This window comes from Octodon degus, unplaced genomic scaffold, assembly GCF_000260255.1.
Source record: "Octodon degus isolate 3935 unplaced genomic scaffold, OctDeg1.0 scaffold00162, whole genome shotgun sequence".
NCBI lineage: Eukaryota > Metazoa > Chordata > Mammalia > Rodentia > Octodontidae > Octodon > Octodon degus.
This window is the reverse complement of record NW_004524738.1, coordinates 2,812,926-2,830,288: the sequence shown is the minus strand read 5'-3', so window position 1 is coordinate 2,830,288 and position 17,363 is coordinate 2,812,926. Positions and strand designations below refer to the sequence as shown.

The 17,363-nt window shown below is 52.8% G+C and overlaps 2 protein-coding genes across 8 annotated transcripts in view; one reads left to right on the top strand and one right to left on the bottom strand.

Moving 5' to 3' along the window:
• The window catches only part of Elmod3 (ELMO domain containing 3), a 29,173-nt gene extending 22,233 nt beyond the window's left edge, over positions 1-6,940 (top strand). For all 6 annotated transcript variants that reach the window (XM_004642808.2, XM_023702956.1, XM_023702958.1 and 3 more), the window contains exons 11-13: positions 4,896-4,972; positions 5,201-5,328; positions 5,801-6,940. In XM_004642808.2, the coding sequence (XP_004642865.1) occupies positions 4,896-4,972; positions 5,201-5,328; positions 5,801-6,003 (408 nt within the window). In that variant the 3' untranslated portion in view covers positions 6,004-6,940. The remainder of the gene's footprint in view (positions 1-4,895; positions 4,973-5,200; positions 5,329-5,800) is intronic.
• Positions 6,941-7,988: 1,048 nt separating this feature from the next.
• Capg (capping actin protein, gelsolin like) overlaps positions 7,989-17,363 on the bottom strand; it is a 15,565-nt gene continuing 6,190 nt past the window's right edge. For both annotated transcript variants that reach the window (XM_023702945.1, XM_004642806.2), the window contains exons 2-10: positions 16,450-16,485; positions 16,197-16,369; positions 15,965-16,119; positions 15,654-15,821; positions 12,989-13,138; positions 12,664-12,756; positions 12,181-12,313; positions 9,320-9,408; positions 7,989-8,143 (exon numbers count right to left, since the gene is read on the bottom strand). In XM_023702945.1, the coding sequence (XP_023558713.1) occupies positions 8,078-8,143; positions 9,320-9,408; positions 12,181-12,313; positions 12,664-12,756; positions 12,989-13,138; positions 15,654-15,821; positions 15,965-16,119; positions 16,197-16,369; positions 16,450-16,472 (1,050 nt within the window). In that variant the 5' untranslated portion in view covers positions 16,473-16,485 and the 3' untranslated portion in view covers positions 7,989-8,077. The remainder of the gene's footprint in view (positions 8,144-9,319; positions 9,409-12,180; positions 12,314-12,663; positions 12,757-12,988; positions 13,139-15,653; positions 15,822-15,964; positions 16,120-16,196; positions 16,370-16,449; positions 16,486-17,363) is intronic.

Sequence of the window (17,363 nt, the reverse complement as noted above, 5' to 3'; positions counted from 1 at the left end):
TTTTTTTTTTTTTTTCAGAACCGGGGATTGAACTCAGGCCCTTGCACTTGCCAGAGAAGCGCTTATTCCACTGAGCCATCTCCCCAGCTATTTAATTTATTTTTTATTGGCAGAACCGGGCATTGAACTCAGGCCCTTGCACTTGCCAGGGAAGCGCTTATTCTACTGAGCCATCTCCCCCTGAATATATTTATTGAGAGAAAGAAGGACAGGAGGGGGGCCCGAGCAGGTTGTTCCTCGGGAAGCTGTTTCTTCGAGGGACTTTTATAGTGTAAAACTATGCGGGAGGAAGGTAGAGAAAATGGGAACTCGCTTAGGTGGACAGGAGGTAGGACAAAACTATGGTCAGCCAATGGGATTACAAGCACCATTGCTCTGGTAAAATTAAGTCCAGGACCAAATGGGGAAGTGTGTCACATAGCAAGCGGGCATGAATGTAGAACAGGCTTTTTATCAGGTAGCTATCCAGTAGTAGTTGGATTAATGATTCTTGGTCTCCCTCAGGTTGATGATCAGGCTCCGATGCCAGTCTTTAGGGAGGTTAGCATTTGTTTGCTCTTTAGGTCTGGCTCACAGCAGAAGCATCCATCCCTCCCACAGTTGTAAGGTAACTTGTCTTTTGTGCTGTCTCCTTCGAGGGCCTGGCCCTGTCTGACTGCCTATAACATTTCTGTCTAACTCGGCTGCCTGCAACAATCCCAGCACTGAGGAGACTGAAAACAGGAGGATCACTACAAGTCCAAGCTGCGCAGTGAGACCCTGTACCAAATACATAAAAATCCAGGATATGTCGGGTGTTGTTGCATATACCTGTAATCCCAGCACTCGGGAGGCTGAGGCAGGAGGATGGCTCAGGGCAGCCTTGGCTGCAGAGTGAGTTCAAAGCCAACCTGAACTACATAGTGAAACCCTATCTCAAAAAGGCAAAATAAATAAAACAACTCAGCGTGATTCACCACTGAGCTCAGCCCCCCGACCCACCAGCTCTTTTGTTTTCTTCTCAACACTCACAGAGTTGTCCAGACTGGCCTTGAATTTGTGATCTTCCTGCCTCAGCCTCCTGAGGAGTTGGGGATACTTTTTTTTTTTTTTTTCTTTTTGTACTGAGGATTAAGTCCAAGGCCTAGGCCAGGGAGATGGCTCAGTAGAATAAGCACTTGCCTGGCAATTACAAGGGCCTGAGTTCAATCCCCTGTTCTGCCACAAAAAAAAAAAAAAAAAAAAAAAAAAAAAAAAAATCCACTGAGTAAATGTTTGGGGCTAGTGAGATGGCTCAGTGGTCTAAAGCACCTACTTAGAAGCTTTAGTTCAATCCCCCAGCACCACATGCCAGCCAGCCCCGCCCCCTGGTGGACTGAGCTGGACACACACACACACACACACACACACACACACACACACATTTAAAAAAAGTCCAAGGCCTTCACAATGAGCTATATTCCCAGCCCTTTTTACTTTTTATTTTGAGACCAAATCTTGCTAAATCACTTAGTTTCCCAGGTTGGGCTCAAACTTGTAGTCCTCTTGCCTCAGCCTCCCCGAGTGCTAGAATTATGCCCATGTGTCACCATGCCCAGCTTAACATTTTATTTTGAAATGACACAGACTTACAGAAGAGGTGCAGAAGGAGTACAGAGCGTTCCCACGGGCCCCCCGCTCCGCCTGTCCTGATAATGATCTCGCACAGTCGCAGGACAGTTGTCAAGCCAGCTGTTCACTAAGCTGCAGCCTCTGCTCCGATCTCATCTCTTACATATTCGTCTGCACCTGTTGCACTTGCTTTGTGTCCTCGCAGCCTTTGAGTTCTTCCTTGTCTTTTATGACCTTTTCTGACACATTAGAGCACTGTTCAGTTCACTCATAGAATGTCTCACAGCTGGTTTTGTCTCCTGGTTTTCCAAGATTAGGTAGCGGTCGTGGGTTTTTGGCAGGAGCACTGCAGAAGCACATGCCTTCCCTGGCGCACAAGGGTCAGAGCGTCTTACTCTAGCAATGTTGACCTTGATCGCTTGGGTTGGTTTGCTCATTTGTTTTTGGCGCTTATGCTACTGAGCCATCTCCCAAGGCCTTTTACTGCTCTTTCCATTTCTAATTATTTTTCATTTTATATATTTGATACAGGGTCTCACTATGCAGCTCAGACTTGTAGTGATCTTCCTGTTTTCAGCCTCCCCATTGCTGGGATGTCCCCATGCCTGGACTCATTTGGCAGCTCAGCACACCCTGGGGGCAGGTCCGCCCAGCATGGGGGACTGGGCATCGAACCCTGGTCCCTACACTTGACAAAGCAGGTGCTTATTCTACTGCGCTATCTTGCTAGCCCTCACTGCTTTTTAAATAAGATTTCTGAGAATATTTCTGAGAGTAGATGAACTGAAGTTTAGATCCTTCATTGTGTTGCCACCTGTTCCTGTTCCCAAATTTATGTCTACACTGAAAGCGAGGGGGGCGATCTCAGGCCAGGTATCTGATCCAAAGCGAACAGATAAGGCCTCGGTGCTGCTGACTGCACTGTTCCCTTGTCAGCCAGGAGAAGACGTGGGCGTCTGTCTGCGTGACACTAACATTCTCAGTGACTATGGTGTGGACAGGAAGGGGACGTAGACAACAGAGCTGTGTCATAGCTCTGCTCATAATTAGGGACCACGCCACCCAGTGTGGCACTGGCGTTGGCCTGAGACTACCCACAGAGCTCCCCACATGGTGACGAGCACCACACAAGGTCGCGCGGCTCGAGCAGAGGCAGTGGGGATGCCGGAAGCCCTGTGCTGTCCAGGCGGCCTCGCCCCTGGGGTCAGCGCTGCGCTCCTGTGCTTGTCACTCAGATGCTCCTGCCCCTTCTGAGTTCTGTACTTCTCCAGCATTGAATTGTGTGCCACATGCACAGCCTTGCCAGGCAGTGAAGCTCACTGGAGACCCTGTGCGCAGGGTTCCCCCGAACGTGTCAGGGAGGCACCATCTCCCTAGCATAGGCCCAGATTCCAGAATTGGGGAAATCTGGGAGGCTGAGGCAGGAGAATTTCAAGTTTGAAACCAGCCTGAGTGACTTCGTAAGATCCTGTCCTGAGAGAAAAAAGGGCTGGAGATATAGCTCAGTACAAAGCCCCAATTCAATCATCTGTACCACAAATAGTAAAAATCAAGTTCGCAGATGCCGGCTGTGGGAGCAGGCTTCACGAGGGCAGCGGTTTGGGCCTGCTGTATTAACTCTCTTCAGCACAACACTCCAAGCCGCTGTCCTTTTTCATGCTGAGAGGTGGAAACGTCAAGTGTTAGAAAGATGGCAGCCTTCCCTAGGACACACAGCCAGGCTGGGCTCTGGAGTGGGTGTCGCAGGTGTCTGTGGTCCAGCATCATGCAGTCGGAGCCGCCAGCAGCCATGGAGTCGTGCGTGTCAGGAGTGTGCTGTGCGGTGTGGCAGCTACCATGTGTGTGATGCTGAGCACGGAAAAGAAATTTTTTTTAACTTTTTTTATTATTTTTTAATGTATTTAGTACAGGGTCTCACTGCATGATCTGATCTGTGTAGTGAGACCCTGTAGACTTGTAGTGATTCTCCTGTTTTCAGCCTCCCAAGCACTGGGATTATAGGCGTGCGCCACCACGCCCAGTCTCAGTTGCTGTCTCAGCATGCCGGGGGGCAGGGCCGGCACAGCACGCTGGGATCAAACCCTGGTCCCTGCAGCTGCCTAAGCAGGCGCTTTAATCTGCTGAGCTATCTGGCTGGCCCCCAGAAAAGAAATTTTAAACAGAAGCACAAAACAGGTGCAGTGAGGAGCTGGACCCTTCCTAATGTTTCACTTAATTTGTGCACGAACAGCGGCTGGTGGCCAGTCTCTACAATGCTGCCCAGCGTGGTGCTGGGGCAGAGTGTAGCTGAGCTGTCTCCTCAGCTTGTTTCTGTCCTGAGGACTGCACGGCCCCCTCTCACAGGCATGTATGTGCTACAGGGAAATAAACTGTTCCCTGGGCAGAGGCCCTGTTCATTTAGAAGTTGTGCTTGTTTTGTTTTACTGTTATTCAGTGGTAGGTAGAAACTTATTCTCTGAAATAGAGCATGAATGTGGTGACGCACCCAGGCTGGTGTCCCGCACAGATGGCTCTGGGGCCTCAGGCGGCACCAGCAATGGGGCCTTCCTACCTCCTCGCACCTCTCCTGGCTGCTTTTGGATGAACAGCCAGATAATCGAAAGTCCAGAGAAGGGAGCAGAAATGAAAAACCTGTGGAGGTTGGAGGTGGCGGTGAACCCCTGTGAACTCCAGCACTCCGGACACAGGCAGGAGGATCACAAGTTCCAGGCTAGCCTGGGCTACGTAGAGATCCTGTCTTAAACAGAAAAGAGGGTTGGCCAAATAGCGGATTAAAGCGCCTGTTTAGGCAGACGTGGGAACCAGGGTTCAGTCCCCCCAGGGCCCGCTGAGACAGCGATTGAGACTGGGTGTGATGGCGTGTGCCTACTATCCCAGCTCTTGGGAGGCTGAACACAGGCAGACCACTACGAGTTCAGTCTGCATAGTGAGACCCTGTAGACCCATACAAAAGAAAAAAAGCCTATGCAGCTTGAGAACGGAGTGGCCCTCCTGTCATATTCAGCTATGTGGGCAGTGGGGGGTGGGGAGCTGGTGGGAGCCCAGGAAGGCTAAGGTGGTACACTGAAGGGATGCATGCTACAGGGCAGGGGGCCTTGGTCGGCTTCGCAGTCCCTGCCCCAGCAAAGCTGCGTAGGGTCTCAGCGTCAGCTTCATCATCCGTAGGAAGAGGGTTGAAAACTAAATACAAGCACCAGGGTGCCAGCTGCTGCCACACAGCTGCGATGCCGGTGGGCCACCAGGCTCCTGAAGCCTGCAAGCAGCGGAGCACAGCTGGCCGCTGACCTGCTGGCGCTCCCTTCCAGCAATTCCCTTTCTGCCTGATGTCTGTGAATATCACGCGCATGGCCATCCAGGCCTTGAGGGAGGAGTGTCTCTCCAGGTGAGTTCAAGGGAGACCCTGCCTTACCCTCCATTCTGTTCCCTGACAGCTCCCTTGGGCCTGGGTGGAGTCCCATGTCCGTCTTGCGCCCCATCTCCCCTCCTCCTACTGACCCAGCTTCCAGGCAGGTGGCCGGGCTAATGGTGGTGGCTTCTGGCCAGAGCTGGTATGGGATGGGCGGGTGGGCAATGGGTGTCAGAGGCTGAGCAGGCAGCCCCCTTCCCGCAGGGAGTGTAACCGGCAGCAGAAGGTCATCCCCGTGGTGAACAGCTTCTACGCTGCCACTTTCCTCCGCCTCGCACACGTCTGGAGGACCCAGCAGAAGACCATCTCTGACGCAGGCTTTGTCCTCAAAGGTTCGTTGTGCCCCTGAGTGTCCAGGCCCGGAGCCAGAGCCCGCAGTGTCCTCTCCCAAGTGCATCCGTGAGCCCACCCCCTTCCGCTTGCCGGGGAAGTGCTTATTCCACTGAGCCATCTCCCCCGACCCCCGGCCCCGGGCCAGGGAGATTGCGCCTACCTGGCAAGAGCAAGATCCCAGTTTGAACCCGGATACCGCAAAAGAAAAAAAGGGGGGGGGGGCGCTAGGAAATAGTTTTAAAAAAAAGCCTGGACGCTGCAGCAGTTGGAAGGACTCGTCAGAGCTGGGATTGACCGCAGGCAGGGTAATGCGTATTTTCAGGCTCCTGTCCGGTGTGCTCTCCACACTCGGTGACCCCGGTGCCTCTGTCGCGCCACAGGGGACGGGGCTCCCTGGAGCTGCTGGGCTTGAGGCCCTGGCCACGGAGCTGTGCCGAGCTCCCTAAGCCTCATGCCCCTCCTCTGTTCCAGACTTGGAAGTATGGGCCAAGAAGAATCCCCGGCGGTTGCTTAAGACCCTGGAGGTGTACCTGGCCCAGGTGTCAAAGGGACAGGCCTCCTTGCTGGGACCACAGCAGTGCCCTGGGCCCGACGGCCCTCGCGCCAAGGACCTGGCCTTCACGGGCGTATGTGAGCTGCAGCCTCACACCTTAGAAGACTCGGAGCTCCTCTGAGTGATGCTGTGGATTGACACACAGGACCTACTAGTGGCTGGGCCGCAGGGCCTCTGGGTGGCGCTCCTGGGCCCGGCTGGAAGAGGCGCACGCGGGCACTGGGCGCTGGAACCCTCCGCACCGGCTGCGGCCAGAGCAGAGCTTGCCCTGCCGCCGAGGGACCAACCAGTGTCTGGTCTCGTCCCCAGCAGGGCTGCGGGGATCGCAGAGGGACTGGGCTGGCAGCCCTATCTGGACACTTGTACATTCCACTCGGAGGGAGATTCCCAAGTAGAAGCAGCCAGGATCCCAAGTCCCCAGGAATCCTCAGGCCCCTGGTGTCTGTGGTTGGAATTTGAAGAGGAAATAGTGTAACTACAGCCGCGGCCAGCAGGGGGCAGCACAGCCTGGGGAAGGCTGGGCCCTCGTCTCCTGTAATCCCTCCAGGGTTAGGGTGCAGAATTAGGCCCAGAGCTGGGTACCCCCACCCCCGGGACCCCCACCAGCCGCCCACATCTGGGGCTTCAGCGGTGGAGGGTGCTGGGTCCCCTGAGGGTGTTTTCCAGCCTGGGTGAGGGAAGGGAAAATTTGCTGCACCCCAGCAGTCTTAGAATAAAAGAATTGTAGTGAAAGGTCGCAAGTGTTGTCTTCGTCCCAGAACCTGCTTAGACCAGGCAAAGCCGCCCCTGCTCCTGTTCCCAGGAGGGCTGTGGCCCTGGCTCTTGGCTGGTGTGGCATCCATGCTGGGTTTGCCCACATGGTTCTGGGCATCTCAGCTCTGCTGTCCTCACTGGAGGCAGGGTGATAAATGGTCACTGTAGTGCACAAGGGAATACCCCAACTTCTGTCTGCAGGGTCACCCTGCAGGTCCCCCCAGGACGTCATGTAGGTATGATCAAGAACAGGTACATATTTTAAAATTTTTTAAATGTATTACAGTAAAAGACATTGCCATTAATCTTCAGAAATAACTCGTGCGTCAATTATTTTTTTCTTTTCTTGCTATTGTTCTTGTGGCTTTCTGTTGGTTTTTGAGACAGGGTCTCACTGTGTAGTCCAGGTTGGCCTCAAACTTAAACGGAATCCTCCTGCCTGTGCCTCCTCAGTGCTAGGACTACAGGCGTGTGCCGCCACACCACCCTCAAATGGTGAGCAGCTCCTCAAATCCCCTCATGTCTTTATAATTTGAATCAAAAACATAGTGAATGCTCCTGCCACGCACAATTCAGCAGAAAGGCAGCCTCAAAAAAAACATAGTGTTCTTGTTACTGGGTCTGGCACTGCATGACTTCTGGCTCCTTTAAGTCAAAACGAGCATGAAAAGTAAATGTTTTGAGTCAGTCCGGGACATGGAGGCAGGACTGTTGCAGCTGAACACACTCACGAAGGAGCACTTTCAGAACTGCTCCAGAAAGTGGCAAGAAGGCCGGGCTAAGTGTGTTCAAAGCAAGGGGGAAGACTGATGGGTTCCGCAGCAACGTGCCTCCCTCGGGACCCTGCGCTTGCAGGCTGGCACCTACGCCACTGAGCTTTATCCCCGGTCCTTGCACTTGCCAGGCAGGCACTTAGACTGCCACACTATCTCCCCAGTGAGCAGTGTGCCTAAGCAGGTGCTTTAGACCGCTGAGCTGTCTTGGCAGCCCCCAGCAATGTGACTTTAAACCTGAACCATTCACCATATTTCCCTGCTATCCCACTGAGCTGTGCCCCAAACTCACTGGAAGCTGCCTCCTGGGGCCTCTGAGGCCCGAGGAAAGGCCTGCTTGGATGGAGACGTGTCCTGAGCCCACAACCACAACTGTCCTTCCAGGACTGTGAGGCTGAACTGAACTCCAGGACACAAGCGACCCCAAGCCTGGCACTGGCCAGCCCTGAAGTGCCCAGCAATACCTACTGGCCCAGGGACTCGGCTCCCTTTGCCTCAGGCTTGCAAGGCCAGTGCTAGCTCTGCTGGGCCTCAGCCCCCTGGGTAGGGAGGAGCAGGGTGACAGGGACTGGAGCAGAGCTGGGAAGGTGCTTGTTTCCTTTATTGCACACTGGCTGGGTATCGGGAGGCAGAGAGTGGGTGGAGGCACAGGCAGGAGCGCGGGGCGGGTCACTTCCAGTCCTTGAAGAATTGCTTGAAGATGGGACTCTCTCGGCCCTGGGGAAGGATCTCCACCTGCAGGACAGGGCGAGAGGTCTGGTTCACAAAGGTGTCACCCCTGCCTGGCTGGTGAGAGGTACCGGGCACCAAGCCAGAGTCTGCATGCATCTGGGCCAAGGGAGGGGACACAAAGTGACAGTGACACAGGCTGAGGAAACGGGTTGCTTTCAGACTTGGGCACAGGCAGGCCTGACAGCACACACCTATAATCACAGCAGTCAGGAGGGTGAAGCAGAAAGACTGACAGGAGTTCAAGGCCAGCCTGAACTACACAGCAAGACCCTGTCTCAAAAGCAAACAAACAAAAACCTTGAGTAAGCAAGGCATGGTGGAGCATACCTGTAATCCCAGCCCTCGAAAGTTGAAGCAGAAGCATTGAAAGTTCAAGACCAGCCTGGGCTACAAGCTACAAAGTGAACTCAAGGCCAGCCTGAACTGCATAGGGAGACCCTGTCTCAAAAAGATAAAAAAAAAACAAAAAACCTTGGGTACATACTTTGATGCTACCGTTGACTGCAGATGAGCCATGTAGGAAGGACTTAGCAGCCAGCCTGCTGGAGCTAGAGGAAGCAGCAGCCAGGAAGAGTGGCCCAGACGAGCACAAGCCACCTAAGTCATTCAAAAGCACACCTACCTGGGCATGGTGGTACACACCTGTGATCCCAGCACTCAGAAGTCTGAGGCAGGAGAATCTGTACAGTTGGAGACCAGCCTGGGCTACAAAGTGAGCTCAAGGCCAGCCTGAACTGCATAGCAAGGCCCTGTCTCAGAAAGACCAAAAAAAAAAAAAAAAAAAGAAAAAAGAAAAAAGGAACACCTAGCTTTTAGGGCTCAAGGATAGCTCCCAAACTCAGGGAGGGCTTCATGGCACACACTATAATCTCAGCACTCAGGAGGCTGAGGCAGGAGAAGCACCACAAACTTGAAGCCAGCCTGGGCTACATAGTGAGTTCAAGGCCAACCTGAGCTACATAGCAAGACCCTGTCTCCAAGAAACCCAAAAAAGAGAAAGAAAATAAGAGCTTTTAAATATTGAAGGATTGGGAGGGGCCTTCCTACAGAGTAGGTGTAAGCAGGGGGCCTCACTGTTCCCCAGTGTCCATAGCTCTCCCACCCTTTTGTCCATCTGCAAGGCATGGAGGCCACAGGACGGGCCCGGGAGTGGGGCTGTGGACCGGGGCGTCTCCTCACCTGAGTGTTCGATGCATACTGCATGCGGGAGATGAAGTCCTCGGCCACTTGGAGGGCCGCTTGTCGCTCCTTTTCATTAGCTTTTCGTCCTGGAACACAGGCAGGGTAGGTTTCAAAAAAGTCGAGCCCCTCTTCAGCCTTCATCCCATTTTTCTTAAACTCTACCCCCACTTTGGGGGATTGAACCCAGGGCCTTCACTCTGAGTAACATCTCCAGTGCTGTTTTATTTTGAGACAAGATCTCACTAAGTTGCTAAATTGCCCGAGTCGGGCAGCAATATGTAGTCCTCCTGCCTCGGCCTCCTAGAGTACTGGGATTATGCCGGCACTACCATGCCCAGTGCTTGAACTTGCCACAGAGTAGCTGGCAACTTGAACAACTGTGAAGCTAATGAGCTTGGGAGGATGAAGTTGGCCCCCCAAACTTCTTCCAAATTGGCAGCTTGAAGCTAAATGCAAACTTCTCTTTTGCCCGATCTGATCAGAACCTTCGGCTCTGCAGCTGGGTGCGCACTGTGGCAGAGGGCTTGCCCTGCAGGCAGGAGACCCTGGGCTCTGGCCCCAGTGCCACGAAATCCACAAGCACCTTCTGCTCTGACCAGGCCTCAGAGATGTTTTCAGCAAAAAATGGGTGTTCTTTTTCTTTTCTGGTGGTTCTAGGGATCAAACTCAGGACCTTGTGCTCTCCAGGCAGGCACTTATGCCACTGAGCAAGCTCCCCTACTCCTTTTTTTTTTTTTTTAATAATGAGTTTTCTCCTGCACTTCAAACTAAGACCAAAGACCCGTCCTCCACCCCCTCACCCCCGTCTGCCATACTGTTTGCCGGCCTCTCTTGTAACACAAAGCAGGACAGACGGTTTCTAACAGAGGTGAGCTGACTGACTCCCAGTGCCAGCAGCCTGCACTGGCCTAATGGCTGTGCCAGTGCGCTGCTTCTAAAAATGAAGCTCAGCCGCTATCATGGCACAGACCTGTAAATTCCAGCATCTGGGAGGCTGATTCAGGGGGATCTCAAATTCAAGCCCAGACTGGACAACACAGTGAGACCCTGTCTCAAAAAAGGGCTAGGAGGGGCCTGGGAGATAGCTCAGTAGAATAAGTGCTTGCCTGGCAAGCACAAGCACCTGAGTTGTAGCTCAGTTTAAAGGCCCTGGGTTCCCCCCCTCCCCCAGCACTCAAAACAAAACAAGCCTGTGGAGAACGCATCCACTTCCACAGTAATGAAATTGCTCCAGCAGAAGGCATTCTCCCATGGAAACTGCCAGGAGTGCTGGCTGCTTTCTGGCCAGCTATCAAAATCCCAGTAACTCTGAGGTAACCAAAACGCGCCAGCTGTGGTGGCACACAGCTGTGATCCCAGTACTAGGGGCTGAGGCAGGAGGATCGCCACAAGTTCAAGGCCCGCCTGGTTATACAGTGAGACCCTGTCTCAAATCAGACAACTGTCCTTCCACTGTGAGGTGGTCGCTGCACCCCTACTCACAGGCACTTCTCTCCCTGGCCTCCTGTGTCTTGTTTCTCCTCTGGTTTCTCGTTCTGTAACACCTTCTTGCTTGGGGTTGGAGATGCTCCGGTGGGCCTGCGGGAACCCTCGGTTCCATGGAGTTCAGCCCCTCCACAGATGTCTCTCCAAGTTCCCCTTTGTCCTGTCCCCACTGGTCAGGACACCTGGGTGTGACCTGCCTGAGTGCAGCTGGCCCTAGACACAGCATCTCACCTTGCCTGACCAGGCTGGGAGCTGGTTGTTTCTTAGCTTCCATTTACTGTACAGCTATTTAACAGTGTTTTTTCTTATTTATTTATTTATTTATTTATTTATTTGGTTCAGGGTATGGCTATGCAGCTTGGACTCATAGTGATTCTCCTGTCTCAGCCTCCTCAGCACTGGGATTACAGGTATGCACCACCATGTCCAGTTTCGGTGGACGACACGGCGCACCCAGAGGTTCCGGGGCCAGCTAGGTGCACTGCACAACTATTTATTGAGCAAATGCTACTTCATCAAGCCTCTCATGTAAACACTGTTCCTGCCTTTGAGAATTTCTAACCTGGCAAGATAAGCCAATCAAACTAGGTGCAAAGGAAGGAAGGAAGGAAGAAAGGAAGGAAGGAGAGAAAACAGAATGGTTCGGCGACATAACTCAGTGGACTAAGCGCTTGCTTAGGCCCTGCCCCCAGGCTCACTGAGCCAGCCACCCAGATCAGAGGGTGCGATGGTGTACACCTGTAATCCTAGCACTAGGGAGGCTGAAACAGGAAGATCACTAGAGTCCGAGCTGCACAGCAAGACCCTATATCAAATACATTTTAAAAGAAAAAGAAAAGAAGGGCAATGAGGGAAAAGTGACCAGGCTCCCAAGATTGCACAGGCTCTAAATGTGGTTACAACATTTTCCGTGGTCTAAGTGAACCAGACAGGCTTTCTGCAAAACAGCATTTCTCTTTCTTGCTGATATAATCTCTTAGAAAAACAAGTTCTACGAGTCTACTACCTGCTGCATAAAGTGATTTTACCTAAAATCTAACCCTGTCACTCCTGGGAGGCAGAATCCCAGGATCAAGAGTCCCAGAGCCCTAAAGGCCCAGGACTGGGCTAGGCCAGTGGTTCTCAAACTGTGGTCCTGGAACCCCACAGGGCACCCATGGGGAGCTGGTGCCATAGGCACAAGCTCAGCCCCACCGCAGACCCAGCAAACAGAAAGTGGGGGTAAGGGTGGGTAGGGTTGTGTGTTGGAGCAGGCCCCAGACACTTGGAGGCTGGCTGTGCTTTTGGGACTTCAGGGTGGCGACAACAGAGAGACCACCATCAGACAGGCAGGATCTTCAGAGACCACAGCCTGGTGCAGGGAGCCCACCTACCCTTCCAGATGTAGATCTTGCCACAGAGCCCGTTGTCCAACACAAAGCAGTCATCGGGTATCAGCAGGTCAGAGCCAAAGGGGCTGGAGTCGGCCACCTTGGTGAGGTGCATCTGTCCAGTTGCATCGGAGACCTGGGGAGGCGGCACAAAGCTGGATCTGAGCCCCACGCCAGCCTCCCCTGCCACCTCGGCCCAGCAAGGAGCCTGCTGCACTCTGCCTCCACCTGCAACCCTGGCCCAAGCCTGGTACGTTTGGAAGTGAGCAGTTTCAACCTACAAACACACAGACAGAACTCCACAGGAGTAAAGCTCAGTGGTGGCTTCAACGAACAAGTGGTGTTATCTCTTTCAGAAAGGCCACTGATACCCCTACCTCAGTCTTCTCTAGCCTTGCATATGCCTCCCCGCCTCCCAAGGTCTCCTCAGCCTGGGACCCCCAGCTGCCTTGGGGAGTGCCCACCCCTAGCTGGTCCAGCACCCACCTTGTACAGAGCTGCAGCCTGAGCGTTGGTCTGGTCAGCTCTGAGGTCCTCCTCAGGGTTGCCTTCCTTCAGCGCAGGCTTGGGGCCCAGAACCTGCAGCGACGGGGCAGCCTGGGTGTGCTGTGATTCCTGCCCCCAAAAGCCACTGCTCCCAGGGCCACCCACTCCAGAGGACCACACTGTCTGTCCACCTAGGTACCCTGCAAGCTGGCCACAGGCTGAGCAGAGTCCCAGAGGCCCTGCCTCCCCTCTCTCCAGCCCATCACTGCCCCTCCTGGGCTTTCTCAGAAGCAGATGCTCCCAGCCCTCCTCCCTAGGCCCCAACCTGGATCATCTCGCTGGGCTCCTCCCCGTCGGTGACGATCTCCACCTGGGCCTTGCCCTGCCGCTCACTGTCCCGGATGGCCAGGGCCAGATCCCGCGCCTTGTTGCGCTCCAGGATGTTGGACTTTCCCCCACACCAGGCGAAGATGTTCTGCAGGGAGCAGGACATCTGGTCAGGGCTAGCTCTCCAGGCCCTGCCCTACCTAGCTCAGGGGAAAGAAGGGCCCTCTCTGCCCCTTGCTTTCTCCAAATCAGGGCAGTCAAAAAGGCAGAGCAGGGTTGGCCAGATAGCTCAGCAGACTAAAGTGCCTGCTTAGGCAGACGCAGAGAGTGGGGTTCAATCCTGGCACCACAAGCCATGCTGGCCCCACCCCCAGGGAGCGCTGGGATGGCGACTGAGACTGGGCGTGATGGTGTACACCTGTAATCCCAGTGCTTGGGAGGCTGAAAACAGGATCACTACGAGTCAGATCTGTGCAGTGAGGCCCTGTAGACCCTGTACTAAATACATAAAATTTAAAAAGAAAAAGGCAGAGCAGAGAGGAGAGACCTTTGAGAAGGGCGGTGACAGCGCTCTCAGGGCACTTCCTGCCTACCTGCCACCTCATTCCATTTTGTTTTGGTCTGTTTTTGCTTGAAACAGGGTCTCACTATGTAGTTTAGGCTGGTCCTGAATTCCCAATGTAGTCCTGGCTGGCCCCAAACTCATGGCTGGGCCTCCAAAGTCCTGGGGTTTCAGACATTTGCCATCACACCTGGCTTGTCTTGTTTTAAAAAATCTACACTGCTTATTGCTTATATTTAAAACCTACCTCAGCTGGGCATGGTGCATGCCTGTTATTCTAGTATTTTAGGAGCCTGAGGCAGAAAGATCGCAAGTATGGTTAGCAATTTAGAGTGAATCTATCTGAAATTTTTTTTTCAAATAGCTGGGAGTTTATAGCTCAGTGCAAACACCTGGGTTCATCCCCCAATAACACAAAAGTAGTCTAGTTCCTCTTTCTCAAAACTAAGCTGCAGTGCAGGAAGTTTTAGTTTTATTTTGGTCACTGTTATATAATCACTGCTAAAACAAAGCTGGAACAAGTTTGACCAAAGAAATACACACTGAATGAAAGACTGGATGAATGGGTGAGTGGGTGAGTGAATGAATGAGTGATGAATGAATGAGTGAATACGTGAATGAGTAAATATGTAAATGAATGGATGGGTGAATGAGTAAGTGAATGAATGAATGAACGAACAATGGGTGAGCGGGTGAATGAGTGAATAAATGGACGGGCGAGTGATTGAATGATGAATGGATGGGTGAATGGGCAAGTGAATGAATGGATGGGTGAGTGAATGCCACACAGGCAGAGTGCAGTGTCTCCCTCCCATCTCTCCTGACTGCCAAGGGCAGTGCAGTCGTGAGCCATTTCACCCTCCTCCTCCACCACATGGAGTCCTCTCTACCAACTGCTCCTGAATTCACCTTCTAGCTGCAAACCTTCATCAAGACTTGGGAAACATTCAGCATCCTCACGAACCGGCTCTCACATCCATAGCCAAACTGCCCCACTGCTCCTGTCCCACACCCAGGGCTGTTCACATTCTGGTCTCCATCCTTGTCTGCATCCTGACCCTGTCCCCTCAGCTATATGACCGCCCCCCCCCCGAGGTTCTGGGACACCTGGCTTCAGCTTCGGGCAAACACCCCCTACCCTGAGTGTCCCCTGTCTGCTGATGCCCCTGTCACACCCTGCTATGGGTGACAGCAAGAGATTGGCCCACCCTGGCTGCCTCTGTGTGCTGCCTCAGAGAGCATTAGGGTCACAGAATGAGTGGGTAAGCGCATCAGCTAGTGACATGTGTGGCAAACAGCTAACTTGCAGCCACAAAAGCTTCCAAGAGAAGGGGGAGGTGAGCTCCAGAGCCTTAGAGGCAACAGCTGGATTTGGGGGGCTGGATTCTGTCCTGACAGTCAACCCTCTTCATTTGTGTGCTCCACCAGAGTCAACTAACTGAAAATCAAAAACATTCAGGAGAAAGCCAAGTGTGGTGGTGCATGCCTATAATCCCAGCATGGAAGAGGCTGAGGCATCCGGAGAAGCACCACAAGTTTGAGGCCAGGTTGAACTACATAGCAAAACTCTGTCTCAGGAAAAAAAAAAAAAAGTCAGAAAAAACTGTATCTCTACTAAACATTGTTTTCTTGCCATTATTCCCTAGGCAAAACAGGGCAACTATTCACACAGCGTTCATTTTGTTGTAGGCTTTTTTTTTTTGCGGAACCAGGGATTGAACTCAGGCTTGCCCGGCAAGCACTTATTCTACTGAGCCATCTCCCCGGCCCCTGTTGTAGGTGTTATAAGCCATCTAGCAAAACCTGTCTGTAATCTTTATGGGGTTTGTGATTTAGTGAGACCTTGCCTCAAAATTTAAAACTGGAAAAAGGACGGGGTGGGGATGTTCAGGCATGGTGGTACACACGTATAATCTGAGTACTCTGGGAGGCTGAGGCAGGAGGACGGCAAGTTCAAGCCTAACCTGGACAACTCAGTAATTTAACAAGATCCATCTAAAAAAAAGGAACAGAAAGAAGAAAGAAAGAAAGAAAGAAAGAAAGAAAGAAAGAAAGAAAGAAAGGTTTACATGTAAAGATAGTATTTTAGGTTTCTGTGCACCTGGCCGAGGTCCAGGATGAAGCAGTCCCCGGTGTTGAAGCTGTCCCAGGTCAGCGCCCGCTCAGTGGCCCGGATGTTTTTCTTCCCCTTCACTTGGTAGAGTTTCTTGATGGCAGCGGGGGCGGTCCCTGGCGAGGTCTTATGGAACGCGGAATCCACGCCACCTTCCTGCAGCCAGAAGGCGGGCCTTAATGGGGCTGCATCCCTTTCCACTGGGGGGCTGCAGAAAGGGCCCCAGCTCCAAGGGCACTCTGGACATCCGACCACAGGACACCAAGCAGGGGGCAGGGTGGGTGCTGGGCGGCTCTCACCTGGTACTTGATGCCTCGCGGGAAGTAGCTCATGAAGAGGTCAGACTCGTTGCCCTGCACCTCGCGGTGCTGCACAGGCCGCTCCCCTAGTAGGGTGTTGAGGTGCACGGCCAGCACGGCGCAGGCACCCTGCTCATCGCGAGAGGACTGCTGGCCTGTGACAGGAGGGAAGTTGCAGGTGAGACCCTTGAGACCCCACAGGCATGCTGCTCAGGAATGCACCCACCCTTACCTATCCACAGGTGCAGGTGTGAGAGCTCTTCCGGGCCATTGTGCAGCACCAGGTAGGAGTCCCCCGAGAAGAAGACGCCCTGGTTTTCGGGGGCCACAGGCACGGGCTTCAGCTTCTCCACGCGCCATATGTGCAGGCCGGGAGCCTGCACGGAGGCTGAGAATGGGGAAGCGCTGTGGGGAGAACGGAGGACTGGGGTCAGAGCCAGTGGGGCGGCCCAGTCAGGTGTGGGAGGGGCGGGCACGCTACCTACCTGGGCGGGATGGGTGTGTACATGCTGCGTCCAGATCTGAAAGACAGAAGCCACCATCACCCAAGTGTGTGACACGCACCTCTCATGTGGGCCATGTGGCCCCAGGTGGCCAACGCCCTTCAGACTCAGCAGCTACCGCCTGGCCACCAGAGAAAAGTCCTGGTTCCATTACACAAGCGAAGACCATAAGGCTGAGACAGCCTAAGCCCCAGGTCCCACAGCTACTGAGTGGCTCATGCAAACCTGACCTCTAGCCCCTGAGTGTGACCTGTCACCCAGGTCTCCTGACCCTGGGTATTGCACAAGGCTGGGACACAGTTCTCTAGGCAATACACAAATGCTTGTACCAGAGAAGTCTGAAATCCGTGACTTGGCTGGGTATGGTGGGCCCCAGTACTCAAGATGCTGAGGCAGAATTGCTATGTGTTTGGCCTACATTGAAAGACCCTATCTCAAGCAACACATTTTTTTCATATTTTTAATAAAAAATAAAATTAATGACTTAAGTGTCCACCATAAAAAGAGAAAAAAATAACTAAAAAAAATAAATAAATCAAAATTAAAAGCAGCAATTAATAAACAAACAATGGATAAGAACAATAACAAAAAAGCAACAAAACTGATTTGGACTTCAATCCCCAGGTTCCATTAAAAAAAAAAAAAAAAAAAACTGACTTGGGGGGTTTTGTTGTTTTTGAGTTGGCCTAACTATTTAGTCCAGGCTGGCCTCGAACTGAAACTGATCTTTAAAAAATAAATAAATAAATAAAATAAATAAATCAGGGCCAGGGAGATGGCTCAGTGGAATAAGCGCTTCCCTGGCAAGCGCAAGGGCCTGAGTTCAATCACCAGTTCCGAAGGGGGAAGAAAAAAAAAAGCAATAGAAGGGCCGGGGAGATGGCTCAGTAGGATAA